This window comes from Talpa occidentalis, unplaced genomic scaffold, assembly GCF_014898055.3.
Source record: "Talpa occidentalis isolate TD23 unplaced genomic scaffold, MPIMG_talOcc4v2.1 talOcc4.9, whole genome shotgun sequence".
Taxonomy (NCBI): domain Eukaryota; kingdom Metazoa; phylum Chordata; class Mammalia; order Eulipotyphla; family Talpidae; genus Talpa; species Talpa occidentalis.
The window spans coordinates 38,636,011-38,662,454 of NW_023605305.1; the positions used below are offsets into that span (position 1 = coordinate 38,636,011).

The 26,444-nt window shown below is 39.1% G+C and overlaps 1 protein-coding gene across 1 annotated transcript; it reads left to right on the plus strand.

Annotated features, from left to right (window-relative positions):
* Positions 1-226: 226 nt before the first annotated feature.
* Positions 227-25,170, plus strand: LOC119236769 (guanylate-binding protein 7-like). The gene is made up of 11 exons (XM_054691534.1): positions 227-366; positions 4,211-4,406; positions 6,215-6,321; positions 15,933-16,042; positions 16,248-16,444; positions 17,167-17,412; positions 18,586-18,866; positions 22,077-22,289; positions 23,282-23,384; positions 23,731-23,924; positions 24,922-25,170. Exons 2-11 carry the CDS (start codon positions 4,217-4,219, stop codon positions 25,168-25,170), a joined length of 1,890 nt encoding a protein of 629 aa, XP_054547509.1. The 5' UTR covers positions 227-366; positions 4,211-4,216.
* The last annotated feature ends 1,274 nt before the right edge of the window (positions 25,171-26,444 follow it).

Genomic DNA, 26,444 nt, shown 5'->3' on the forward strand with positions numbered 1-26,444 from the left:
TCCTGGAGTCAAAGAAGCTAAAGTCACATGTAAAGGAGGAAAACCCTAGAATTCAAAACCAAGTGTGGTGGAACCTCTTTTTTCTCCCTCCTTATCATATGCCCCACCTTTGCGAAAAAAAAAAAAAAAAAAAAGATAACTGAAAATAAACCATCACCTCCTAGAAAAGAGCACCTCCTTCCTCTGGTTTCACTTCTCTGAAAGCAGAATTAATGTTAATGTCCATTAACAGGGCTTAACAGTCTCACATCTTGTTTGATCTTCAACTTAAAAAGAGAATCACTGCCTGAGTCCCAGGAAGGAGAAGAGGACCAAGGCAGCAAGGATAGCCGAGAAGTTGCTCCCTGGCTGCAGCGCCCAATCCCGGTGAGTTCCCCCCTGAACTTGGTCTTGTATATTTATTTTAACAACAAAGCAAATTCCCAAGTGCAAGGCCCACTCCAAAGGCAGCCAGAGGCAGCATAAGAGTCCAGACGTAGTGAGGGTGGGAGTGGGGTGTGGGAGTGGGGTGAAGTCAGGGTGGAGGGGTGAGGAGAGAGCAGCGGGGTGAGTAGGGGTGGAGGAACGGGGGTGGGGGTTGTTCCATTAGCTCAGTCTCTCCTTTTGGACTTGAAGCAGCTGTGAGGTGAAGGTGTCCTCACCCTGTCCTCAGGTGCCCTCCTTCTCCTCAGGATCCCATCCAGGCTGCCTCAGAGAGCCCTGCTTGGGAGGAGTGGATCCCCTCAGAACCCCTGTCTGTGGAAACAGTGCTCGACCCATTTCTTAGTCCCACCCCCTCACAGTGGCACTGTGTGGGACTCCTGCTCCTCCATCTCCATCTGCCCCACCTCAGACATTACCCGATTAAGCCCTTCCCCCGCCTCAGTCCAACCTCCAGCACCACCCCAGTCAGGCATCAGAGAATGCTGTTGAACAGTCCTTAGAGAAACAGTGAGAAAAAAAGCTTCTTCATTTACAATTGGAATCCTTACATGGTTGACTACAGACTATTTTTGTATCAGCAACATTTAATATTCCAAAGATTCTACAAGACTGTGTAGTATCTCACATTCACTAGTCCACTGTGAAAAATACCTGTAAGGTCTAATCACGTTTGTCTATCACTCGCTGTGTATACTGCAAGGTCCACACAAGAGCTGTTTCAGAACAGCCCGATACTTGCTGAGAAGACATGTTTTCGGGTATTTCTTTTTATCTGTCACTCCAGATGACTCTTGCGAACAGAAAATTTTGGAAATTATCCAACAGGTGGCTCCATCTTCTGCAAGTGTTTCACAGGACTTGTTTGTTTGGAGTTTATAGCTGTGGGTGTTGTGTCTAAGTGGTTGCTGTGGCAGAGTCCAGATCGGCTCAGGTGGATTGTGGGAGAATCCAGAGACTGAGAGCTTAGAAGTAAAGAAAAGTCTTATTCCAAGGGAGGGAAAGGCAGAATTAAGTGACTGTCTGCAGAAGTGAGCAGCTGGAACCTAACCTTTACATTTGAGTTTCCTTTCTCTTGGTTTCTTTATGCTCACTTAGCAAGAGCTGGGCTGGCAAATGCTGAGTACCTAAATTTTTCGTTAAAACTGTGATACAAGAAATACCACAGGTAGTTAGGGTGTTGATTGGTGCCAATGAGGCAGATTTCTCACAAGAAATGCTGCTGGTGTCTGGGGTAGCAATATGGGCAACTAGATCACAGGACCCAGTTTACTTTAATTTAAACATCATCATCAGTATACTTGCTATAAACACAATTATTCCTTCTAATACTTTATTTTAAATTAATTTTTAATATTGTGGTAATTTTAATTTTTAAAATTGTGATGATAACATGAGTTATCACCATCATACTGCCCCCACTACCAGATCACGTGGACGACCAAGTCCACAACCATAGTTCACTGTGCTTCCTCCTTCCCTCTCTGTTCTTATGCCTCCCCCTCTGCTTTCCCTAAACTTTTAAAATATTCAATATAAGAAATAAAGTCTATCATTCCTCCTGCATATAGCACAACACAAACAGACTCTCTCCATTCTTCTCCCAATACCAATAGAAAATGGAGAGAGGTTTTTTACAGAAAACCTGTTAAACAAGTTGATGGTATTTTCTGACAAAACGGTTTTGGGTATTTTATATTTCCTGGCAATTAGCAGCTCACTAATGTAACCATATAGTTTTACATATTGCCTAACATACTCATTGTCAAAATAGTACATTAATACTGGATTAAAAAATATTTAGTGCCTGTCTGTAAATAACCTGTATAGTAATGATTCAGGCAGGAATTATTGTTCTTCCTATAACACTGATGACAATCGAAGACTAATAGACGTGCTCCTTTATCAAGGTCTCACAGACAAGAAGTGATTTGAACTCTGGGGATTGATCCCTGACAGCCTGGCTCCAGCATTTGTGCTCTGACACCCCAGGACTCTGCTTCCTCTGGCCTGACTCACTCTCCCTCTAATGCACCCTCAGCTGTCACCCTCAGCTGGTCCTCTCCTGCCTGCTCCTCCTCCTCATGACAGGTGTCCTCCTCTACTTGCTGCCAGGAGAGAGGTGCCACTGTTTCAATCCAAAGCCAATCCCTCATCTTTGTATAGAGATTCTTTCCTAAACACTCAACTTTTTATCATTACTTGGTAGCATTTACTATGTACCAGCAATATTTGAAGAGCATTATAAAAATTATGAGACATTTGTCCACTAATTACCTTAATTATCCTCCCCAGGGGTTTATGAATAGAAAGTGCAGTTTTCCAAAGAGTAACTGAGGCACAGTGACATTAATAATCTTTCCAGTGGTCACACAGCTAGGAAAATATGGGGACATGTGAATTTTATTTAGAATTTTCTTTGAGAACATGAAGTGTTCAAAGCTCTTTTCTGCTCTCTGCTGATTCATGTGATCACCCCATCACTGTGATGAAAAGTTAAACTAGAACGTTGCCCAGATGTAGGACTGTGACAGAGCTGGGAAGCTCCTAAACCACCTTGACCACAACCTCTCTACCTGTCACCCCATAAGTAAGAAATTTCAATCTGGCTACATAAATTAATTCCTGTACCCATTACAATTCCTACCCAGAGTCCTATATCTGGATAAGGTTGCATTTTAAGTGTGTTTCATCATAATTCCTGCACCCATAACTGTTCCAGGTATTAAGGTGATGTGTTTTGAGAGAGTTTCATGCTTTCTCTGTTCTTTTGCTCAGGTTCACTCTTCTTCCAGCCTGTTCCTGCTGCCACCAATTCACCAACCTGTTCTCATCACCTTTGCTGATACATTTATTTTCTCATTCTAGGAAAGGCCTGCCATGACACACCCCATATCTCTTCAACCACCTATGCCTAGTACCTCATTGTTTTCAACCTTCCTATGCCTATTACCTTCAACCTTCAACCTTCCTATGCCTATTACCTCATTATTTTCCTTGAGCATATACTGTATATACATGTGTGTGTGTTTTGTAATTTTGCTTCTTTGTTACTTGTCTATCTCTCCATCCCTCCAAACACACTAGAATTCAGCTCCGTGAACAAGTCTCACAGTAGGTACTCGAAAAATATTTCTGCATTAATGAGATATTGATTCTGGACACTCCTTATCTCTAGCTCCCTTTCTTTCTCCATTTAGTCCCAAAATGTTAGTGTTTTACATCTTCATCATAAGTGCTCAGTTTTTATATTTTCATTCCATTTACTTTATAGATCAGGTTTAAGGATTCATCAGTAATATAAGGTTCATTAGGCCACTGCACCAATTTTTTTTTCTTTTTTTTTTTAAAGATTTATATATTTATTTACACAAGCACTGGGTACAGTCAGAAGCACTGAGGTTAAGAGAATTCACCAGAGCCAGAGCAGGGAACAGAACAGGCAGAAGGACCGAAGTACACTGCTGAGGGGAGCAGCGGGCGGCAGGAGAGGTCTGCGAGTCATGTGGGACCCTCATCCAGTGGCCAGGGAGCAGCCGGTGATCAAGCCAGCGCTGCAGAGGCTGCGGGCAGCTTCGCAACCCAGCGCTCAATCGCTGCGCCACCAGGGAGGCCCAGACTGCACCAATGTTGATGCAAGAGGCTATATGATGGTCTTTAGAAATACACAAAATGTAGAAAATTGAGATATACATTCCAAAGCAGAAGGCTGATATGTACATGGCTTGTGAAACCGTGAGTTCTGACCTGCAGTGCTCTTATTTTTTGGAGTTCTTCCTCTGGGTTACAGCTCACCATGGCCTCTGGATCCATCATGACAGCCCCCATCTGTCTAGTGGAAAATAGGAAAAAGCAGTTCACAGTAAATCCAGAAGCACTGAGGATTCTGGAGAAGATCTCGGAGCCCGTGGTGGTGGTGGCCATTGCAGGGCTGTATCGCACAGGGAAGTCCTACCTAATGAACCGCCTGGCAGGACAGAACCGTGGTGAGTGCTGTTCCAGGGCAGGGGACACATGCTGGTTCAGCAGTGAGGACAGAGGCTGATGTGGCACCTCCTTTAGGGTCATTTGAGGAAAAGTCTAGCACTTCCCACTGGAGAACACTAATTATCATTGCTACGTTTGTCACTTCAACTCCATCTACCCTAAATCTCCTTTTCCCAAACTTTAACAAAGGATACTTCATTAATTATATTTCCATGACTTATTTCTGCTCAGTAGGGCAGGCCCAGCAAGTATTTCTCTACTTGTTCCAACATCAGTTTTGTTCTAATTAGGGTCATATCAAGTAACAAAAATACTGCTCACAGGACTTCATTTTAAAAATGGATGGATAAAGAGCAGTCAGTAGAAACCAGCATATTCCATATAACTGAGGCTATCTTAAAGCATTTTTGCATCATTTTATAGCAAAATTTGATCAGTTATAGCCCCTTTTGTTCTCTATTTGGTGTTACCTAATTGCAAGCTATAACATCGAGAGGGTTGCAAAATCATTGTCCATATGTAAAAATAAAACATCAACAAAATACTAGAGTTCATCAATGTTGATGTTTTCATGGTGCATTCTCTCACTCTTCATTTCTATAATTAGTTTTATAATCTGCATATGTATGTCTCAGAAATAGCTTAAACTCTATATAAAGGGAATTATATTTCTGCTATTCTTACTTCCATTGCTCAACAAGAAGTTTATAGTAAAGTCCTTAGACTTTGTCATAGGTATATGTTATTTATTTTTACCGACTATACTATACTAGTGTCCAATAATAGCACAATTGATGTATCCACTTGTTCTTGATGAACATCAGTATTATTTCTAGTTTTTATGTATGGTGCTGCATTCTTGTATTTAGATCTTTTGTGTTTCTTTTATTCCCAGAAGTAGAACTGTTGCTTCATAGAATAGATATACTTTCAGCCATTCTAGATATTAGCAGATAGCTTTTCAAACTTTATCTGCAATTTAAATGCGTATTAGATATCAGCAATTGATATTATACACATCCTCAAAAAATAAAACTGGGAAAAAAGGCTGTTGAACTATTGCTGATTTAGTGACTATTTTTATGGATTATATAGTTATTGGTCTTCTGCAGTTATTGGCCTCACTCTGTATAGCTTGAAATTATCCCCATATTTACTTACTACTAGCATTTGTTATTTCAAGAATTCTATTCTAACTTGTTGCCTCTTTAGGTACTTGCTATTTTTTGAGCTCCAAAAGAGGAGGGTGGTGGTCGGGAACAGAGCATAGAGTGCCTGCACTATGGTGAGAACTATGGATACCTTGATAATGGGTGTGGTTGGTAATGTAGACTGAGGAACTGTGTGAAATATAACCAACAAATCATATGCCATGTTACCTCAATAAAAAAAAAATTTTCTAAAAATGTTTAAACTAAATTAATTTATATAAATCAGTAATGTGACATAATTTGAGTCCATAATGGTGAGAGATGAACCAGGAATACAAACTCCTTCTTGAGAATTTCCTTAATAAGCATAAATTGTTTCCTTGTCCTTGCTGAAATAGTAGTTTTTCCTTGCAATCAGGGATCAAATATATGCCCTTCTCTTTCTCTATTTGGTATTTTCTACTGTGCATCTATAACACATAGACAGAGTATATAAAACATACATACATAACAAATTTAATAAATGTAAACTGCTGAGCTACATACAAGTTTAAACATTGTAACCCATGGACATCCTGGACTATCTATTACCTGATTATGTATTATCAATAACACTTTCTCCCCTTCCATTTCATGTTCCCCTCTGGGCTCCACAGTGCAGTCTGAAACCAAGGGCATCTGGATGTGGTGTGTGCCCCACCCCTCCAAGCCAAAGCACACCCTGGTCCTTCTGGACACTGAGGGCCTGGGGGATATGGAAAAGGTAAGGCACAGTGTCTTCTTTGCTCTTGATACCCTATTTATATTTCACTTTGCCACCTCAATTTATGACATAATACTTTGAACAATGAGGTTAAATTTTGTTTCTTGAATTTGTTTCCTTTAAAGATTAGTACTTTACTTATTAGCAATAGACCCTCTCATTTTTAACACTACATGGAATGATACTTGTCCAAAAGGGACCTAGTTGCTGAATTGAGACTTTTGTGTTAAGTACTATAGATACCACAGTGAAGGAAGGAAACACCCAGAGTCTAGTTTAGGGAAGTAAGAAATAAGCAGGTTATCAGTATAGGGCACCATGGATATAAAAATGAAGAACCAAACCTAATCATTCAGGATGGGAAACATCTGGAGGAAGCTATAACCTATGGGGCCAATAGACTGTTTTAGTTAAGGTTTGTGTAGGGGTTTGGGAGTTGGGGAAATAATGGGGTTGAGAATAGGAACCATGAGGACAGGCGTTCTTGAAATAGTCTACAAAAATAATCCCCAAAGGGCCTCCCTGGTGGCACAAGGGGTTAAGATGCAACCTATGAAGCATTCTGCATCCACTGCAGCAGGAGTTTGAGCCCTGGCCAGGGAGCTATGCACATGGTGCAGCAGACCTCTCCTGACCTCTTCTCTCCAGACCTCTCCGCTGCTCCCCTCAGCAGTGTATTTCAGTCAATCTGTTCTGTTCCCCACTCTGTCTCTGGTGAAACCTCTCACTGCCCACACCTTGGCCTGTACCCCAGTTCTTGTATGATAAATAAATAAACGTTTAAATAAATCCCCAGAAAAGCTTCAGCTATGCAGGACTACTTATTAGGTTTTAGTACAATACTCTGAGTTTTGAAGAATTCTTCACTGATTATATAAAACCATGAATACACCCACCAAAAATATGATAATGAAATAATTTTGATGTTATGTTTTTTATTTTAAGCATTCCTTTTCTTTATTTTTTAAAATTTTATATTTAATTTTTTAGTTTTTACATCATTGTTCATTTTTAAAAAATATTTGCTTCCCCCGCCACCCCTTCAGGTGTAGTCCCCATAGAGTTTCCTTCACCAATGCACCCCTGCACCATCACCTCAGTTCCCTGTGCTCCTCCCTCCCTCCCTCTGATCACTCTCCCTCCTCCTCCCTGCAGTATGTCTTTGATTTAAAAGTGTCTGGTTTTGCTTTGTTGTGTTTTATGCTGTTATTATTTTTTACACTGGTATATTCTTGGGTTCCCCTATATTCCTGCTATAAGTGAAACCATCCGACATTTTTCCTTTTTTTTTTTTTTCTGGCTTATTTCACTGAGCATAATTCCTTCTAGTTCCATCCATGTTGCTGCGAATGGCATGAGTTTATCTCTTTTGAATCCTGAATAATATCCCATTGTGTATATATGACACATCTTTTTGATCTAGTCATCTATTTTTGGGCATTTGGGTTGTTTCCTGGTTTTGCCTAATGTAAATAATCTGCAATGCAGGTGTCCTTTTGAATCAATTTTTTTGTGTCCTTTGGGTAGATCCCTAGTAGTGGAATTGCCAGGTCATATGGTAGCTCCATTTTTAGTAGACTGAGGAACCTACAGACAGCTTTCCATAGTGGTTGGACCAGTTTGCCCTTCCACAAGCAATGTAGGAGAGTTCCTTTTTCCCACATCCTTGCCAACATTTGTTGTTGCTTGTTTTTTTGATATGTATCATTCTTATTGGTGTGTGGTGGTATCTCAATGTGGTTTCAATTTGCATTTCCCTGATTATTAGCGACGGTGAACATTTTTTCATATGCCTGTTGGCCATTTGCATTTCCTCTTTGGAGAAATGTCTTTTAAGTTCTTCAGCCCAGTTCTTGACTGGATTGATCATTTTGTTTTCATTGCATCATGTGAGTTCTTTGTGTATCTTTGTGATCAGACCCTTAGCAGTTTACTGGAGTGCAAAGATTCTTTCCCCAATCAGTGGGGTGTCTCTTTGTTTTGGTTAATGTCTCTTTTGCCATGCAGAAGCTTTTCAGTTTGATGTAATCCCAGCTGTTTATGTTTTCCTTGACTTTCTTTGCTTTGGGTGATGTGTCTTTAAAGATATTATTGTGATATATGTCTTGTAGTGTTTTACCTATATTTTCTTCTATATATTTATGGTTTCTGGTCTTATGTCCAGTTCTTTTATCCAATTTGAGTTGATTTTTATGCATAGTGAAAGATAGTGGTCTAGTTTCATTTTTTTGCATGTGGTGGTCCAGTTTTCCCCGCACCATTTATTGAACAAACGTCCGTATTCCATTGCATATTCTTTGTTCCTTTGTCAAAGATCAGTTGTCCATATCAGTGTAGTTTTATTTCTGAGCTCTATATTTGGCTCCATTGGTCTGTGTGTCTGTTTTTGTTCTAATTCCAAACTCTTTTTTTAAAAAAAAAAGATTTATTTATTTATTTATTTATTTAGTTATTTATTTATTTATTTATTTATTTATACAAGCACTGGGTATAGTCAGAAGCACGGGAGGGTGAGAGAATTCACCAGAGCCAGAGCAGGGAACAGAACAGGCAGACTGGCAAAATACACTGCTGATGGGAGCAGTGCGTGTGGCAGGAGAGGTCTGAATGCCATGTGGGACCCTCGCCGGTGGCCAGGGATCGAACCAGTGCTGCAGAGGCTGCAGGCAGCTTCGCAGCCCAGCATTCAACCGCTGCACCACCAGGGGAGACCCCTAATACCAAACTGTTTTAATTATTATGGCTTTGTAGTATAGCTTGAAGTTTGGAAGTGTGACACTTCTTTCTCCTTTGTTTTCATCAGTAGGGCTTTGGCTACTCATGGTTTTTTGTGGTTCCATATAGATTTCATCAGTATTTGTTCTATTTCTTTGAAGAATGTCATTGAGATTTTTATTGGGATAGTGTTGAATCTGTATGTTGCTTTTGGTAGGATGGACATTTTAATAATGTTTATTCTTCTAATCCATGAACAGGGAATGTCTTTCCATTTCTTTGTGTCTCCTTTTCTTTCTTTTAACAGTGTTTTATAATTTTCTTTGTATAAGTCTTTCAGCTCTTGTTAAGTTTATTCAAAGTATTTGATTTTTTTGTTTCAATAATAAAAGGGATGGTTTTCTTGATTTCTTCTTCTTCAGATTGATTGTGTATAGCAAGGCTACTGATTTTTGTGTGTTGGTTTTGTATCCTGCTACTTTAGTGAACTGGCTGATTATTTTGAATAGTTTTTCTGTGGAGTTTTTAGGGTTCTTTATGTAGATTATCATATCATCTGTAAATGGTGATAGTTTGACTTCTTTCCCTATCTGGATTCCTTGTATGTCTTTCTCTTTTCTTAATGCCCTGGTGTGGGCCTCCAGTATTATATTGAAGAGCAGTGGTTAGAGAGAACATCCTTGTCTTGTTCCTGATCTTAAAGGAAAGGCCTTCAGCTTTTCGCCATTGAGAATAATATGGTAGTGGGTTTGTCATATATGGCTTTTATCATGTTAAGGTATGTTCCTTCTATCCTGAGAATTTCAAGGCCTTCATCATAAATGGATGTTGCACTTTGTCGAATGATTTCTCAGCATCTATTGATAAGATCATATGGTTTTTATTTTTCTTTTTGTTGATGAGTTGCATTACACTGATCCATTTTCATATGTTGAATCATCCTTGTGCTCCTGGGATGAATCCTTCTTGATCATGGTGTATTATCCCTTTGATGCATTCTTGGATTCTGTTGGCAAGGATTTTGTTGAGGATTTTTGCATTAGTGTTCATTAGGGAGATTGGCCTGTAATTTTCTTTTTTGTGCTGTCTTTGTTTGGTTTTTGTATTGGTGTAATGTTGGCTTCATAGAATGTATTTGGTAGTATTCCTTCTTTTTCAATTTTTTGAAAGAGTTTGTGTAGGATAAACTCACTGCTGAACATTTGGTAGAATTCATTTGTGAAGCCATCTGGACCTGGGCTTTTGTTTTTGGGGAGTGCATTGTTTACTGCCTCAATTTCATTGCTAGTAATTGGTCTGTTTAGGTGTTCCATTTCTTCTTTGTCTAGTTTTGGATGACTACATCATTCTAGAAATTTGTCCATCTCTCTAGGTTGTTGAATTTGTTTGCATATAAGTGTGTTCATAGTAATCTCTGATTATTCTCTTGATTTCTACTTAGTCTGTTGTGATTTCTCCTCTTTCATTTATAATCCCATTTATGTGTTTTTTCCTGTTTTAACTTTGTGAGCCTGGCTAGAGGTTTGTCTATTTTGTTTATTTTTTTCAAAGAACCAAATTTTGCTTTCATTGATCTTTTGGATTGTGTTTTTAAATTCTATTTCATTTATTTCTGCTTTGATTTTTATTATCTATTCTTCTACTGGCTTTAGGGTTTTTTGTTGTTCTTTTTCTATCTCTTTGAGATGTGAGATTAGGTTGTTTCTTTGAGTTCTTTCTTGATTCTTGGTGTGAGCCTGTATTGCTCTATATTTTCCTCTTATTACTGCTTTTGCTGCACCCCATACATTCTGGAAAGTGATGTCCTCCTTGTCGTTCAACTCAAAGTATTTTTTAATTTCTTCTTTGAAGAAGTCCAGTGGTCTAGAAGTCCAGTGGTCTTCTAGTAGTGTGGATTTCAATCTCCATGAAGAGGGAGGGTTCTTTATTTTCTTTTCATGATTTATTTCTAGCTTGATGCCTTTATGATCGGAAAAGATAGTTGGAATGATTTTTGATCTTCCTGTATCTGTTAATGTTTGTCTTGTAGCCTAGTATGTGATTGAGTCTGGAGAATGATCTGTGTGTGCTTAAGAAAAATGTATACTTGGATTTTTTGGGGTGCAGTGTCCTATAGATGTCTGGTAAGTCCATGAGTTCTATGACTTTATTTCGGGCTCTAGTGTCTTTATTTATTTTTTGTCTCATTGATCTCTCCATTAGTAAGAGTGGAGTGTTGAAGTCTCCCACTATGTATGTATTTTCTTTAATGTCTATTTTCAGAGCTGATAATTGTCTAATATATTTTGATGCTCCTTCATTTGGTGGTATATGTTGATAAGTGTTGTATCTTGTATCTTCCTGATGTATTGTTCCCTTGATCATAATGTAGTTTCCTCTATGTTTCTTTTACTTTTTTTAAATTTGAAGTCTATTTCATCTGATATAAGTATAGCTATTCCTTCCTCTTTTTTTTTTTTTGGTCCATTTGCTTGTAGGATTGTTTTCCAACCTTTTACTTTTAATCTGTGTTTATCTTTTGTTGTTAAATGTGTTTCCTGGAGACAGCAGATGGATTGATTTTGTTTTTTTAATCCTGTGTGCTACTCTGTGTATTTTTATTGATGAGTTTAAGTCATTTACATTTAGCGTTAATACTGATATGTTGGCATCTGTATTTGCCATGTTGTCTTTTTTTGTGATTTTATTCTTTGCTTTATTCTGTTCTTCATGATCATTCCTTCTGTTGGTTTTGGCTTTAGAACTTCTTGTAGTATTTTCTGGAGTGGAGGGTTAGTTGTAAGGAATTTCTGTTTGTCTGAGAAGGTCCATATTTTTTCTTCATAGAGGAAGGAGAGTTTTGCAGTGTAAAGTATTCTTGGTTGGCATTTGCTGTCTTGACATTTGTTGAATATGTTACTCCATTCTCTTCTTTCCTGTAGTGTTTCTTCAGAGAAGTCTGAGCTTAACCTGATTGATTTTCCCTTATAAGTTATCTGTTTCTTCCCCCTTGCCAGTTATTTTTTCTTTGTCTTGGACTTTTGCAAGCTTTACTATTATGTGTCTTGCTGTAGTTTTCTTTTCATTGTGGTAATTGGGTGTTCTTCTCACTTCTTGTATGTCTATATTTATCTCCTTTTTCACGTTTGGGAAGTTTTCTTCAATTATCTCCTTGAATAATTTCTCAGATCCTTTGTATCTATCCTCACCTTCTGGAATAACTATACCTCTTATATTTCCTCTCTTCATGGAGTCTGATAATTGTCTAAGGGTATTCTCATTCTTCTTACTTTGCACTTCTCTCTCTTTTTCTCTTTTCATTTGTTCTATTTCTGTATCTTCAAGAGTACTGATCCAGTACTGTTCTCAATGCTTTGACAAGAGCTCTTTGTCTCCTTCAGTAATCTTTTAGTCTCCTCCTTTTCTTTTATTTCCTTTTGTAAGGTCTCATTTTCACTCTTCATTGATTATTCATCTCATTTCATTATACTTTTTGATCATGATGATTACTAATTCTCCATCTGACAGGCAGAGAAGTTCTTCCATGTCATTGTTGAGCTCTGGAGATTTATTTTCTTTTTGTGGTGTGTCTTTCTCCTGGGGGATTGCTTGGTTATTTGTACTTTTCCTTCTCCCTGCTGTTTGCTTTCTAATTTGTTCTATGTGTTGGGACGTTGTGCCACTGGTGTTCGTGGGCTACTCTTTGGATTGCTTCTTCAGGGGTGTCAAAAATAGTTTACCAGACTGATACCAGCACTGGTAGGCCAAAACTCCACCAGGGTGTTAATGCTGTGGTTGTGTTGCTGGGCACTGTCTCTTACAGTTCCCTCCTTACGTATTTACTCAGTTCCAGCAGGGAATCACTTAGCTGGTGATTTTGCTCTGGTCACTAGGTGGCACTAGAGAAATGTACTTACTGAACTGTGGTTTTCCCCTGGAGTTTTCTCTGAAAAATGAAGGAGGGGAGGGGAGCACCTCGATACAGGGGCTGTTGTTCATGCTAGGTGCTGTGTCTTCCCCGTGTTCACCCAGTGCTGTGCCCATTGCTATGTGGATCCTGTGCCCTGTTTTCTGTGCTCTAGTTCCGAACCTCAGAGTCTCAGATCCAAAACAATGGTTGTCACCCTGTGCAGTGCCATTGTTATGGCACCTCCATGTCCCAAATACTGAGCCTAGTTCTCAGTTCCAGAATGGGGTCTTGCTCCATGCCTTTTTTTCCCTTCTTAGCCCTGTTTGCATGGCCCACCCCATTTCAGAGCCTTAAGGTGGTTTTGGAAACTCTGGCTTCCAAATATTAGGAAGTTGGTGATTTTGTTCAGATCACTAGCTGGAACCAGAGATCATTCCTAGTATCCTAGTATCCTTTGATCATTCCTAGTATCCTTGATGAGTATTCCACATCCTTTGTGCTTTTTCCCCCGTAGGTCTCCAGGGAACTGAGTGGGGATGGCGTGGAATGGCTCAATGGTGTAGAGGTGCTGTCTGCCCTGTGCCACGCGTCATGGGGATCCCATGCACTGAATTTTGTGCCCTGGATCTCACTTCCAAAGCACTAGGATCTGTGACATGGCCAGTAGCCCAGTTCAGTGTCCACAGAAATGGTGCTTTTTGCACCCCACTCCTGTGCCCGAATGCCTGGTTTTTGATTACTCAGTGAGGGTCATTTACCTCAGTGACCGTTCCCATGTTGGGCAGCAGCATCTGCATATGCTTTTTGAGTGTGCATGCTTTTTCACACAAGCTTACCGGTTGGCCTTGGGCTATATGAAGGTCTCTCCCCTGAGTCCTTATCTTCCTCTAATGGTGCATGGGGCCATTTGATCACCTCCATGGTGATTCCCCCCACAATTCTCCACAGTTCCCATTGTGGGGTGGTGCAGTGCTGGCAATAGTTCCTTTCCACTCACAGTCCCGCTTGATCTATATTTTGCTCTCATTGTTGTTTTTTCTTTCTGTTGGTTGGAGTGTGCTGGCTTTGTGAGTGGGGGAGGGCAGTGGGGATCTTAGCTTTCCTTTATTTTTGTCCTCTTTTATGGCAACTTTCCTCTCAGGCAGTTTGCCAGAGATGCCCATTTATCTTCCATGTCCTGGTTTTCGCAGGGACCTGCCGCTTTTCCTCCCTATTAACTTTTTTTTTAATGAGAGGACTTATTCACAGTGTTTCCCCACCACCATGTTGATCTCCTCAGACAATGTTATGTTTTTAGTCTGAACTCCAAACAATTTTTTCTCTTTATTTATGTAAGTCAGAGTCTGAATTGGAATTAGCAATGGTGGCCCCTCGATTTCCAATACTAACAAAAAGAGTGAGGGTATGAAATTAGAAATGCTGAATTTAAATATTAGAGCATAAAATACTCAATAATTACCTCAATATAAACTCACAATGATCTATTGATTCTGAAGAGATTGTGGCTTTCATAAACCTTCTTTGTATCTAACTGCATATATCAATGTACCAAAACATACCAGCAACAAAGCCATTGCTGTCCTTGCAACTTGCAGTGCATGTGAGTGTTATCTGATTCTATGACAAGTCAATCATAACAGTCCCAAATCCCACTATAGCCATGTCAACTACTGCCACACAAATAACCAACCACAGTCAAATAAAAACCTTTGCCATACCTTATGTCTGCACTCCCACAATTCCAATTGTCTTTTCTTGGTCCCTCTACCTTATGGTTTATTAATCTTCACAATTCTACAACTGTCAATGATTAACCCATGCAGTTCAAAACATAATGCTATCATATTCTATTTAGACATGAACGCTCTTACTCTGAATGAACAGAATACTTTTTTAAAAAAAAAATTGTTTATGCATACAAGAGCTGGGGTACAGGCCAGAGGTGCAGGGGGTGAGAGAATTCATCAGAGACAGAGTGGGGAACAGAACAGGCAGACTGGCCAAAGTACACTGCTGAGGGAAGCACTGGGTTAATCAGGAGAGATGTGCTGCCCCATGTGGGTTGCTCCCTGGCTGGCTGGGAATTGAACTTGCGCTGCAGTGGCTGCGGATAGCTTCATAGGTTGCGTCATAATGCTTGTACCACCAGGGAGACCCTGAATTAACAGACTACTTTTTCTGGTTTTTTTGAAAGTCCCCTTTAGTCTGGATTATGCAGTCATCATGATTTCCTTTCCATACTACCATATATATCTGCTCTCTGGAAAGACATCTTCTTGAGGCAGGAACTTTATGTTCACATAAATAAATGCAGCATCTGATATTTTGTAGATGTGTAGGAGGGAGAACTGTTAACTTTATTTAATTGAATAATTTGCCACCAATAGAGCACAATTATTCAATGATTATTAAATGATTAAAAAAATTTACAAAACATCATTGCTTACTTCTATGTCTAGTCACTGATTAATTATCCGATACAAAAGAATAGTGTCATTCAGGGCCTCCCGGGTGGCGCAGCGGTTGAGCGCTGGGTTGCAAAGCTGCCCGCAGCCTCTACAGCATCGGTTGGATCCCTGGCTGCTCCCCTGCCACAGGAGGAGGGTCCCACATGGCGCGCAGACCTCTCCTGTTGCCCGCTGCTCCCCTCAGCAGTGTGCTTCGGTCCTTCTGCCTCCTCTGCTCCCGCTCTGCCTCTGGTGAATTCTCTCACCCTCCTGTGTTTCTGACTGTACCCAGTGCTTGTATAAATAAATAAAAATAAATCTTCGAAAAAAAAAAAAAAGAATAGTGTTATTCATTGCTAGAGTTAATTGCAAAAGTATCTCAGGCCATGAGAGGAATAAATGTAAATTCCAAAATTGAGGTCTTTTCATTGAGAATTGTTTTCAAAACTTATGGTTATTTTACACCACTATTCAGCAACAATACAAATGACGTAGTAGTGAGGAAATGATTGGTGAAAGAAGAGTAAGCTCCTACATCCCTTAATGTAATAACTTTCTAGGGTGACCCTAAGAATGACTGCTGGATCTTCACACTGGCCGTGCTTCTCAGCAGCATGTTTGTCTACAACAGCTTTGGGACCATCAACCACCAGGCCCTGGAGCAGCTGCAGTATCCTTCGTGGAGCAAGACTACCTTGTATTACCATGTGTGTGGAAATAGCAGTGATACTATTTTTTCTTTCCTGTAACTCAGTTCTCCTGGAGAACTGAGAAAAGGGAGAGGAGGGCAAATAGAAATGTTTCTAAAAGTGGCTTGGGAGTGAGATCTGAAAGTTTTGTCGAAAGGCCCTTTTCTTTCCTTAGCTAAATCCCAGCTACGTGACTGAACTAGCAGACCTCATCAGGACAAAATCCTCTCCCAGATCTGATGAAAGAAATGACTCAGCCGAGTTTGTGAGTTTCTTTCCAGACTTTGTTTGGGCTGTCCGTGATTTCACACTGGAGCTGGAATTACATGGTCACCCCATCACTGAAGATGAGTACCTGGAGAATGCCTTGAAGTTGATTAAAGGTATAGAGAATGTCCTGGTTGATGGAAGGTTCGGTGGAGGTAGGATGAACTATGCCCAGTCATTCAACAGTTGAGATGAATCTTTACTTGACTTTGGATTGAAATTTATGATATTGGTTATTGGTATATGATTGGTGGATATGGAGTCAATATCCTTACTGGAAAAATTCCAGTGATCAGAGTTTAAGCTCAACAATGAAATTTAGAATCCATTATTGGACCTAATGATTTCAGAAAAATTGATAACTTGAAAGTTAATAGTAACAACCAGTGTTCAAACTCCCTAAGGCCCACATATCTTTCTTACTTACTCTGTTTAAGTGTTCCTCCATTTATATTTAGAGAATAAATATCCATTAGATTAGAAACAGGTAAATCCAAAATCACAAAGATATCAAATTACCAAACTTTCAAAATATATTCATGTAGTTTATTTTACTAGCTTACATAGTTACATACAAATAGTTTTATAACCAAAAGGTTTTTTCCTCCAAAACATTGATCTATTCCTCCAGTGAGACTATCCCCTTTATTCTTGGTTCTGTATAGAGAAAAGATTCTCCATATATTTTGATGAATTATACAAGTTTGATTTACATAATTATAAAAAGAAAAAATTAGAGGTACAGGATCTACATGGATCAATGATCCCTGGAATGAATGTCTTTAGCCCCCAGCTTGAAAACATTCCTTCAGTGATTATTTTTTCTCCACTCATAAAGGTGATGATACCCAAACACAAATGTCCAACCTGCCTAGAGAGTGTATCAGGAAGTTCTTTCCAAAACAGAAGTATTTTGTGTTTGACCAACCTACAAGTGACAAAAAGCTGTTACACCACATGGAGGAAGTGTCAGAAAATCAACTGGATTTGAATTTCCAAGAACAATCCCGAAAATTCTGTTCCTATATCTTCACACATGCAGAAGCCAAGACCCTAAGGGAGGGGATCACTGTCACTGGACATGGTGAGTCTATTATCACAACATGTCATTGTGGCTCAGTGTGTGTGATGAAACATTGCTCCTTAGGATTGTTGGCACTTTTGAGTCTTGTTCTATGTGGTAAAGTAAGGCAGATGCTAATGTCACACATAGAAATGCAATATCCATCATTAAAATTTCCCTGTTGAAAGGTTTATTGAGCCCCATTTTATCTCATGAAACTAACGCAATAATGACATAAACATTGGCTGCTCTTAAGAATAAAAATCTGCATTCAGATGAGTTGATGTGAAAGTGTTTATCAGTGAGGAGATGCAAGATGTACTGTAAATTGGGTTTTCCCTGGTGGCCCAGGCGGTTGAACGCAGTGCTATGAAGCTGTCCAAGGCTCTGCAGTGCTGGTCCGATCCCGGCCGGCTGGCGAGGGTCCCACATGGCGTGGCAGACCTCTCCTGTCGCGCCCACTGCTCCCTTCAGCAGTGCATTTCGTCAGTCTGCCTGTTCTGCTCCCCGCTCTGTCTCTGGTGAATCCTCTCACCCTCCCGTGGATCTGGCCTATACCTTGGTTCTTGTATAAATAAATAAATAAATCTTTAATAAAAAAAAAAGATGTACTGTGAATTTACAACAGTTAGAAAATAAATAGCAGGATATGAGGCTCTTAAAGCTCACTGAGAGTTTGAGAAACTGTTTAAATATAATCTTACTTCTTGCGCTGGATAATGGACAGGCCACCTGGGCAGACACATGTGTCTTGTATTCAAGTGGACTTGTGCCTGAGAAATATGTGTGGCACTGGCCCAAAATTCATAATGATTTTTTTATAAGGGGGCCCTTATTTTCATATGGAAAGAGTGCCAATAAATTAGGTACTTCACTTAGCTGTAAAGTAAGTTCCTTCTCATTTTATTTCTGTGAGTAAAGTTTTCCTGAAAATTCTTGACTACATAGGTTGATATTATTCACTTATGATTGGAAGATGATGAATTAGAAAACCATAAAAGAGAGGTATAAGAGATACAAAGTGACTTTATTACAAGGATATTGATTCATAGAAGAGGAAAGAGGAGAAAGCAATGATAAGGACAAGGTTGAAGATGAAAATGAAGTTGTTTCAATAAACTTCTTGGGAAATTTAGAATGTTGGTCTCTAAATGTTGTAAATTCCTTTTATTCCCTAAATATTATGACATTCAGGGCTGGGAACTCTAGTTTTGACCTACGTGGATGCCATCAACAGTGGAAGTGTACCTTGTTTGGAGAATGCTGTGACAACTCTGGCCCAGCTTAAGAACTCAGAGGCTGTGCGGAAGGCAGCTGACCACTACAGCCAGCAGATGGCCCAGAGAGTGCAGTTCCCCACCAACACTCTCCAGGAGCTGTTAGACCTGCACACAGCCTGTGAGAGGGAGGCCATTGCAGTCTTCATGGAGCATTCCTTCAAAGATGACCAGCGGGAGTTCCAGAAAAAGCTTGTGGTAATAAGTCTCAGCTTTGTTTGCCTTATTTTTGTGTTTCCAGAAAGATGCCTAGATTTACCCTGCTCAGTCCTCTGGTTCATGTGCTCTCATTGTAGAAGGAACTTGATATAGTCCTTCCTTTTTCTAAAAGATTGAGTCTTTTTTTCCTATTATAACAAAACTAGTTACCATGAGCGTAACATCATTGCAACTAGTTACCATGAACGCAGTATCTGCACTGTGCTCATGTACAAGTAAAAAGCAAGTTTCAAATGGGGTTATTTACCATATGGAGGCCCTGGGGACCAACCCTTTTTTTTTAATCCACCAAGAGCACATGCTCTTGGTGGATTGTTCTCAAATTTTACATGACTACCTTCTCTGCCCCAACCTACAGAAAATGCTTTTAAAGGATTTAAATGATTAGGTAATGACCATGTGGTACTTTCTCTCAAAATCCATTATCTTCACATATCCCACTAACAAGATTGATATTCACAGTCCCAGAGAAAACGCAGTGTGTAAACCTCAGAGATAAGACTATGGGGGTCTGTGCCTCCCCTGTGCTGCAGTGGTTGAGCGCTGGGCTGTGAAGCTGCCCAAAACCTCTGCAGCACGATTCCATCCCCACCTGCTGGGGGAGGGTCCCACATGGCGCACAGACCTCTCCTGCCACCCACTGCTCCCCTCAGCAGTGTATTTCGTCAGTCTGCCTGTTCTGCTCTCCACTCTGGCTCTGGTGAATTCTCTCACCCTCCCATGCTTCTAACTGTACCCGGTGCTTGTATAAATAAATAAATGAATCTTTTTTTTTTAAATATTAAATTTTATTTTTATATTCCCCCATACAATTGCAAACGCCCCATTCTGACCCCAATCCTTCCCCTCCCGCCCCCCACCCCCCAAAAAGTGTCTCTGGTTCATAGTTTTTTGTTGATTTTGATTTTCATTTTCTTATATTCATTTTCCTGGTCCCTTATTTAAGTTTTCTAGATTCCTGCTATGAGTGAGACCTTCCGGTATTTTTCTTTTTCTTTTTGGCTTATTTCGCTGAGCATGATCCCTTCCAGTGCCATCCATGTTGCTGCAAATTGCATGTGTTTATCTTTTTTGAATGCTGAGTAATATTCCATGGTATATATGTACCACATCTTCTTGATCCAGTCATCTATTTTTGGGCATTTGGGTTGTTTCCAAAGCTTAGCTATTGTAAACAGTGCTGCTATAAACATAGGAGTGCAGGTGCTCTTTGGAATTGATGTTTCTGTGTCCTTTGGGTAAATACCTAGGAGTGGAATTGCTGGATCATATGGAAGTTCTATGTTTAGTAGGTCCAGAAATCTCCACACAGCTCTCCATAGTGGTTGGACCAGTTTGCACTCCCACCAACAGTGCACAAGAGTTCCTTTTTCTCCACATCCTCGCCAACATTTGTTGTTGCTAGTTTTTCTGAACAGAGTTCTGAATCTCTCATAAGTTCTTTCAGTGAGTGTGTACACAATTATTAGGAACAAAACTTGTTTGTCTAGTTACAATTTCAATCCCCTCTTCTATATGATTGAAATGATAATTGTGATTGGTCAAATAGTCAAAGGGAAACTCAAAGGCAAGCTTAGAATAAAGGAGCCCTTTCTAAGAGGAATTAATAGACCCCCAATAGTCTTTTTTTTTTTAAGATTCATTTATTTAAAAAAAAAAAGACTATTGGGGGTCTATTAATTCCTCTTAGAAAGGGCTCCTTTATTCTAAGCTTGCCTTTGAGTTTCCCTTTGACTATTTGACCAATCACAATTATCATTTCTTTTTTTTTTTTTTTTTTTATAAATTTTATTGTTATATTCCCCATACAATTGCCGCCCCCCATTCTGACCCCAATCCCTCCCCTCCCGCCCCCGCCCCCCTAAAAGTGTCTCTGGTTCATAGTTTTTTGTTGATTTTGATTTTCACTTTCTTATAGTTTTTCATTTTCCTGGTCCATTATTTAAGTTTTCTAGATTCCTGCTATGAGTGAGACCATCCGGTATTTTTCTTTTTCTTTTTGGCTTATTTCGCTGAGCATGATCCCTTCCAGCGCCATCCATGTTGCAGCAAATTGCATGTGTTTATCTTTTTTGAATGCTGAGTAATATTCCATGGTATATATGTACCACATCTTCTTGATCCAGTCATCTATTTTTGGGCATTTGGGTTGTTTCCAAAGCTTAGCTATTGTAAACAGTGCTGCTATAAACATAGGGGTGCAGGTGTTCTTTGGAATTGATGTTTCTGTGTCCTTTGGGTAAATACCTAGGAGTGGAATTGCTGGGTCATATGGAAGCTCTATGTTTAGTAGGTCCAGAAATCTCCACACAGCTTTCCACAGTGGTTGGACCAGTTTGCACTCCCACCAACAGTGCAGAAGAGTTCCTTTTTCTCCACACCCTCGCCAACATTTGTTGTTGCTAGTTTTTTTAATATGTGCCATTCTCACTGGTGTAAGATGGTATCTCATGGTAGTTTTGATTTGCATTTCCCTGATGACAAGTGATGTTGAACATTTTTTCATATGCCTGTTGGCCATTTGCATTTCCTCAATTATCATTTCAATCATATAGAAGAGGGGATTGAAATTGTAACTAGACAAACAAGTTTTGTTCCTAATAATTGTGTACACACTCACTGAAAGAACTTATGAGAGATTCAGAACTCTGTTCAGATACCACTTACCACACTAATGAGCAGTTGATATGCTATGTATATTATGTGTATCAAACCACTCCAAGTAGAGAAGAAAGTCTACTTCCCGTCATCCAATAACTTCCATTATTCATTGCTGATGGATGAAGCATTGTTAATTCCACAATCTAAAGTGAACCATTGATAATACTTTATGTTGTGATCATCGTGCAATGTTGGCAAATACCAAATTATTAAGTTGAACAAATGAAACTAATAAAATATTTTATGTCAGTTACCCCTCAATTCAGAAAGTAATTGGCAGTTGGCAGTTCATGACTACCAACTCCATCATTTCTGAGACAATGACCTCAGCCCAGAGGAGATGAGGGACTTTGAACAGGTTATGAAGAGAATTGATCAGACCCGGGGCTAATACAAGTCTCCTGGCTCCTGGTCATTTTGTGTTTCATCCACTCTTAGGTCACAAGACTGATTCTTCCAGAAGGATCCCAGATGGACTTTTCTGCCTAACAACTTCTTTTTTGGAATTTCTCCATTTTCCACTGGCAGGAAACCACAGAGAAAGAGAAGGAGAATTTCTTGCTGCAGAATGAAGATGCATCTCTCAAATATTGCCAGGCTGAGCTTAGGAAGATTTCAGAGTCCTTGATGGAGAGCATTTCCAGAGGAAGATTCTCTGTGCCTGGAGGACACAGTCTCTACTTAGAAGCAAAGAACAAAATTGAGCAGGACTATGACCTGGTGCCTGGGAAAGGAGTTAAGGTGAGAAAAAAAAAGAGCTGAGAAGAGCAAAATTGAATGGCAGGGTCTAAGACTATAGCATTATTTGCATAGATAAAGGAAAATATAAAAGTAACTCATTTTAGCTTTTATATCCAAATTATTTAGATTTCTTCAATAACCAGAAACATTTCTTCCCAAATATAAGATTTATTATCAGGAATCTAGATGAGAAGACTATTCCTTTTACCTAGCAAACAGTATAACTGTTTTTGAGCTGCATATGGAGAATATATAATAAAAGGGACAAATACATAGTCCATAGTTGAGACAACAGTTATCACAAAGGTATACACTGAGGGAATGATGATAGTGATTTTCGTGATGGTGACTGATGAATGACATATTTAGAGCACTCACTTCCTAAATCCAGATCTTGACTATCAATTGAATCCTGAAATAATGTGAATTAGCTACTACTTGCAATGAACTAAGCATCCCATTATAAAATTCAGAAAAGGAATGCACTGAGAAGTTAATAGCTTGCCTGTAAAGACACAGTCATCAAGTGGTGGAGCTAATAGGGAAGCTCTAGTACCTGACAGCCATTCAAATTTCAGAATGAAATTTAGGAAACTCCTCTGGAAGAAGAGGTAGGTGGTACATGTTTTAGTGTCAAAAAATGATATCTCATAAAGAATAAGTGCACAAACATCCCATCAGCAGGAAAAAAAATGCACAGACACTGCAAACAATTGACACTTTGTGTTTGCAGAACAGGATGTAAACCTGGTTGTCTGTGACCTGGGAGAGGTTTGGGCAGCATGCTTGAAAGAAGAAACTGTAGAACTAAAATGTGAGCTGCTCTAGCTGGTGTTTACTTTGTGGCCAGTGAAAGAAAAGAACCAGTGTAGCTCTTCAAATGGATGAAGAATTTACAGGATATTATTTATAGTTTCACTGAACAATAATTTCCCTAATAAGAGAAGAGATGTTGCTGTCTGACTAGGCCTTGCTCCCTGTTGTTTCCTCAGGCAAAGGAGGTCCTCCAGAGCTTCCTGAAGTCACAGGCACCAATAGAGGAATCCATCCTGCAGGCAGACAAAGCCCTAACTGATGAGGAGAAGGCCATAGCAGGTATGGGGCAGAGAGGGAAGGTCCTATGGTGCACTGTCACAGGTGAAAGCAAAACCATCCTGAAACAATCAGCATCCTCTATTTCTGAGGGAAAAATGATATTTGTGAAATAAACCCAGGGTTGTTTTGTTGCTCCTGCCACCAGAGTGCCTTCCCATCACATTCTGACACATTTTCCTGATGTGACTACTAGTGGTTTTAGAGATCTCCCTGACATTTTAAAGACTATTAATATATATAGAATATATATTAGTATATTACTAGACTTTTAAAGTCTATTAGCTCAGAAGGGTACAGCTTTGCATTACTGTTATTTTTGTTCCCCTGCAAAAACCGTGTGGAACAGCTGAGCAGTCCAAGAAGGAGGCAGCTGAGCAGGAACAGGAGCTCCTGAAACAGAAAGAGAAGGAACAACAGGAAATAACAGAGGCTCAAGAGAAAAGTTTCAATGAAAACATACTCCAACTGAAAGAGAAGATGGAGAGAGAAAAAGATGAACTACTTAGAGAGCAGGAAAAGATGCTGGATCACAAGCTGAAGGTATGTCTTCATGGCCTGAGCAGTGACTGAGGGCAAAGCTACAATTCCTCAGTAGGAAGAGAATAAAAAATTGAACTAAAATCGTGGCCTAAAAGTAAATCCAAAGGCATATTATTACCTGAAATATCAAATAAACCTGGATCGTGTGAAGCCTTAAATGTATCAGATTCAACATCTCCTGTGGCATTTCATTTTGCAGAATACAAAAAACACACATGACTATTTATATTATTATAAGATCAGATCTGACCCAAAAGTCAATAAGACAGCAGTCGTAGAGCCCTACATAAAACCACTAAGAATAAGGGGGGTGGGAATTGTATGGGGACTATAACAAAGATGAAAATGCATACATTGTGCAAAAATGAAAAATGATATAAAGAACATTTCTAAAAAAACTACAAAGAAACATGAAATAGATCCATTTGGTCTTGAAAGTAAAAGATTGTGGTTGATATAAAATCAGGATGCTGAAAACACTAAAATTGGGTCTATTTTATTCCAAATTGCCTAAGTCATTGCTAGATATAAGAGTGTATAGAATGTGCATGAATAAGCCGGGAGGGCATTCTTAGAAGCATTCTTTGTCCCCAACCTGGAATGTGTTAACTGTGTTCTATAGAGAGCCAGCACTTCCCATTATTTGTTATGTCTATTCTCATACCACCTCAGTGGAACCAAGAGATAGTCAGAAATACATCTACATCCCCCTCCAAAGTGCATTCAAAGGATTTGAACACATTGCAGGCATAGCCGTCAGGCCTGGCTCAGCCCCAACACATTCCCACTGCAGTGATTGTGTTCAGGGGTCATAGGGAGATACAAACCATGGATACTTCCACTTTGAAGGTCCAAACATAGTGATATATTTTACAAACTCATCAAAAAGCACCTGTGGTTGTGGGAAGTAGCAGGACATACTTAGTTGCTGAAATTGTTAAACAGAAAATACTGACAATTGGGTATTTTCAACAGGATACTCTCTTCTTATTTACAGATGCAAGAAGAACTACTTACTGAAGGATTCCAAAAGAAATATGAGGAGATGAAAAAAGAGGCAAATAATCTGAGAGAAGCTATTCAACAAACTAGAAGCAAAAGATCCACAGCAATTGTTCACAGCCTCCTTGAGGCTTGTAGTGTATTAACTAGAGCACTGCCTGGGCCTTATAGTGTCATTGATACAGGCCTGACTGTTCTTGGCACAGTTATGAATACTCTCTTTGATGGCTGTTGCATTCAATAAATTTGAAAAGTAAAAACTTATTACCATAGTATATCAAGGGTTGACATCTTAAAAACATTCATTTTGATTGAATTAATATAAACTAATGGGAAAAAATAGAATATAATGACTCAATTGGAGAAAAGTTTCTCACAAAGGAAAAAGACAAATAGTGAGATGAAGAAATCATTTGTAACCTACAGTATGGATGGAGATAATTTCTCTATATAATGAGATTATATAATCAGTGAGGAATAGAAAAAAATTTAACTTTACTGATTATTAAAAATATTCAAAGTAAAATTAGGAATTGACTGTGTCATCTGTTGAATATCACCTGGAAAAGTTTTGATAGTAGACCAGATGGGCACACTGGGAAACTGGCAGAATCTCATATTTGTAGCAAGAGTGCAAAGGGTACAAATATGTATCTCAAAAATTGAAATGAAAACGCTGTTGATTCAGCAAGTCTACATTGACTGTACAGATTTTATTTAGCCAATCTGAAATGAGATAAATAGTAATGTATTTGTTGCAAGATTTTTGTAACTTTAAAGATGAAACAACTTTAAAGTCCCTTTGTCAGATATTGGCAAGGTAACTCTCAATACATACTTTAAAAAGAAGCCTCTACAGTCAATAACTTGAAAGTAGAAAATATCTTTATACGGACATGAAAAAACTCTATGATTTTTCATGAATCAATAAGAGATGCAGAAAGTATATACAGGTAACCACTGAATTTACAAAAGAACGAACAGATCATCTGTCTCTGGGAAACACAAACTAAATTGTTACTGTGGATACACAGTAGCAACATGGGAACATAACTTGTTTTACTTTGTATGTTCTTTTTGCCTCTTCTATCTAGTAAGAATTATAATTTATTTAAACACAAGTAGATGCAATTACTAACATGTGGCCAGATACAATAAACATGGATGGGGAGTTCCCACAGCAGGAGGAATAGGTGCTATGCTAGGAGTTCTGCTTAAGTCAGTTCCACAGAACACTCTAGTTACTACAGTAGGAAACAAAATGTACAGATGAAAATCCTAATTTTAGCCTCTCAAAAAGCCTTGAAATTCTAATCCCTAACCTATTTTCAGAATTAAGTACTAAGATGTAGGCTGAAGCGGTTCCCAAAGGCCAGCACCACATTTTCTTCGTTTTTTTTTTTAATTTTATCTTTCATAAATAAATAATCTTAAAAAAAAAAAGAAGACACAAAGATATGGAAAGACGTCTCCTGCTCATGGATTGGAATAATTAAAATTATTAGAATGGTCATCCTA

Bases quoted from the DNA above. Each gene is read 5' to 3' on its own strand.
- LOC119236769 (XM_054691534.1), top strand. From the start codon at position 4,217: ATGGCCTCTGGATCCATCATGACAGCCCCCATCTGTCTAGTGGAAAAT. The intron at 16,043-16,247 runs GTATCCTTCGTG...GCTAAATCCCAG, and splicing joins CAGGCCCTGGAGCAGCTGCA to CTACGTGACTGAACTAGCAG. The intron at 18,867-22,076 runs GTAATAAGTCTC...TTCCACTGGCAG, and splicing joins AGTTCCAGAAAAAGCTTGTG to GAAACCACAGAGAAAGAGAA.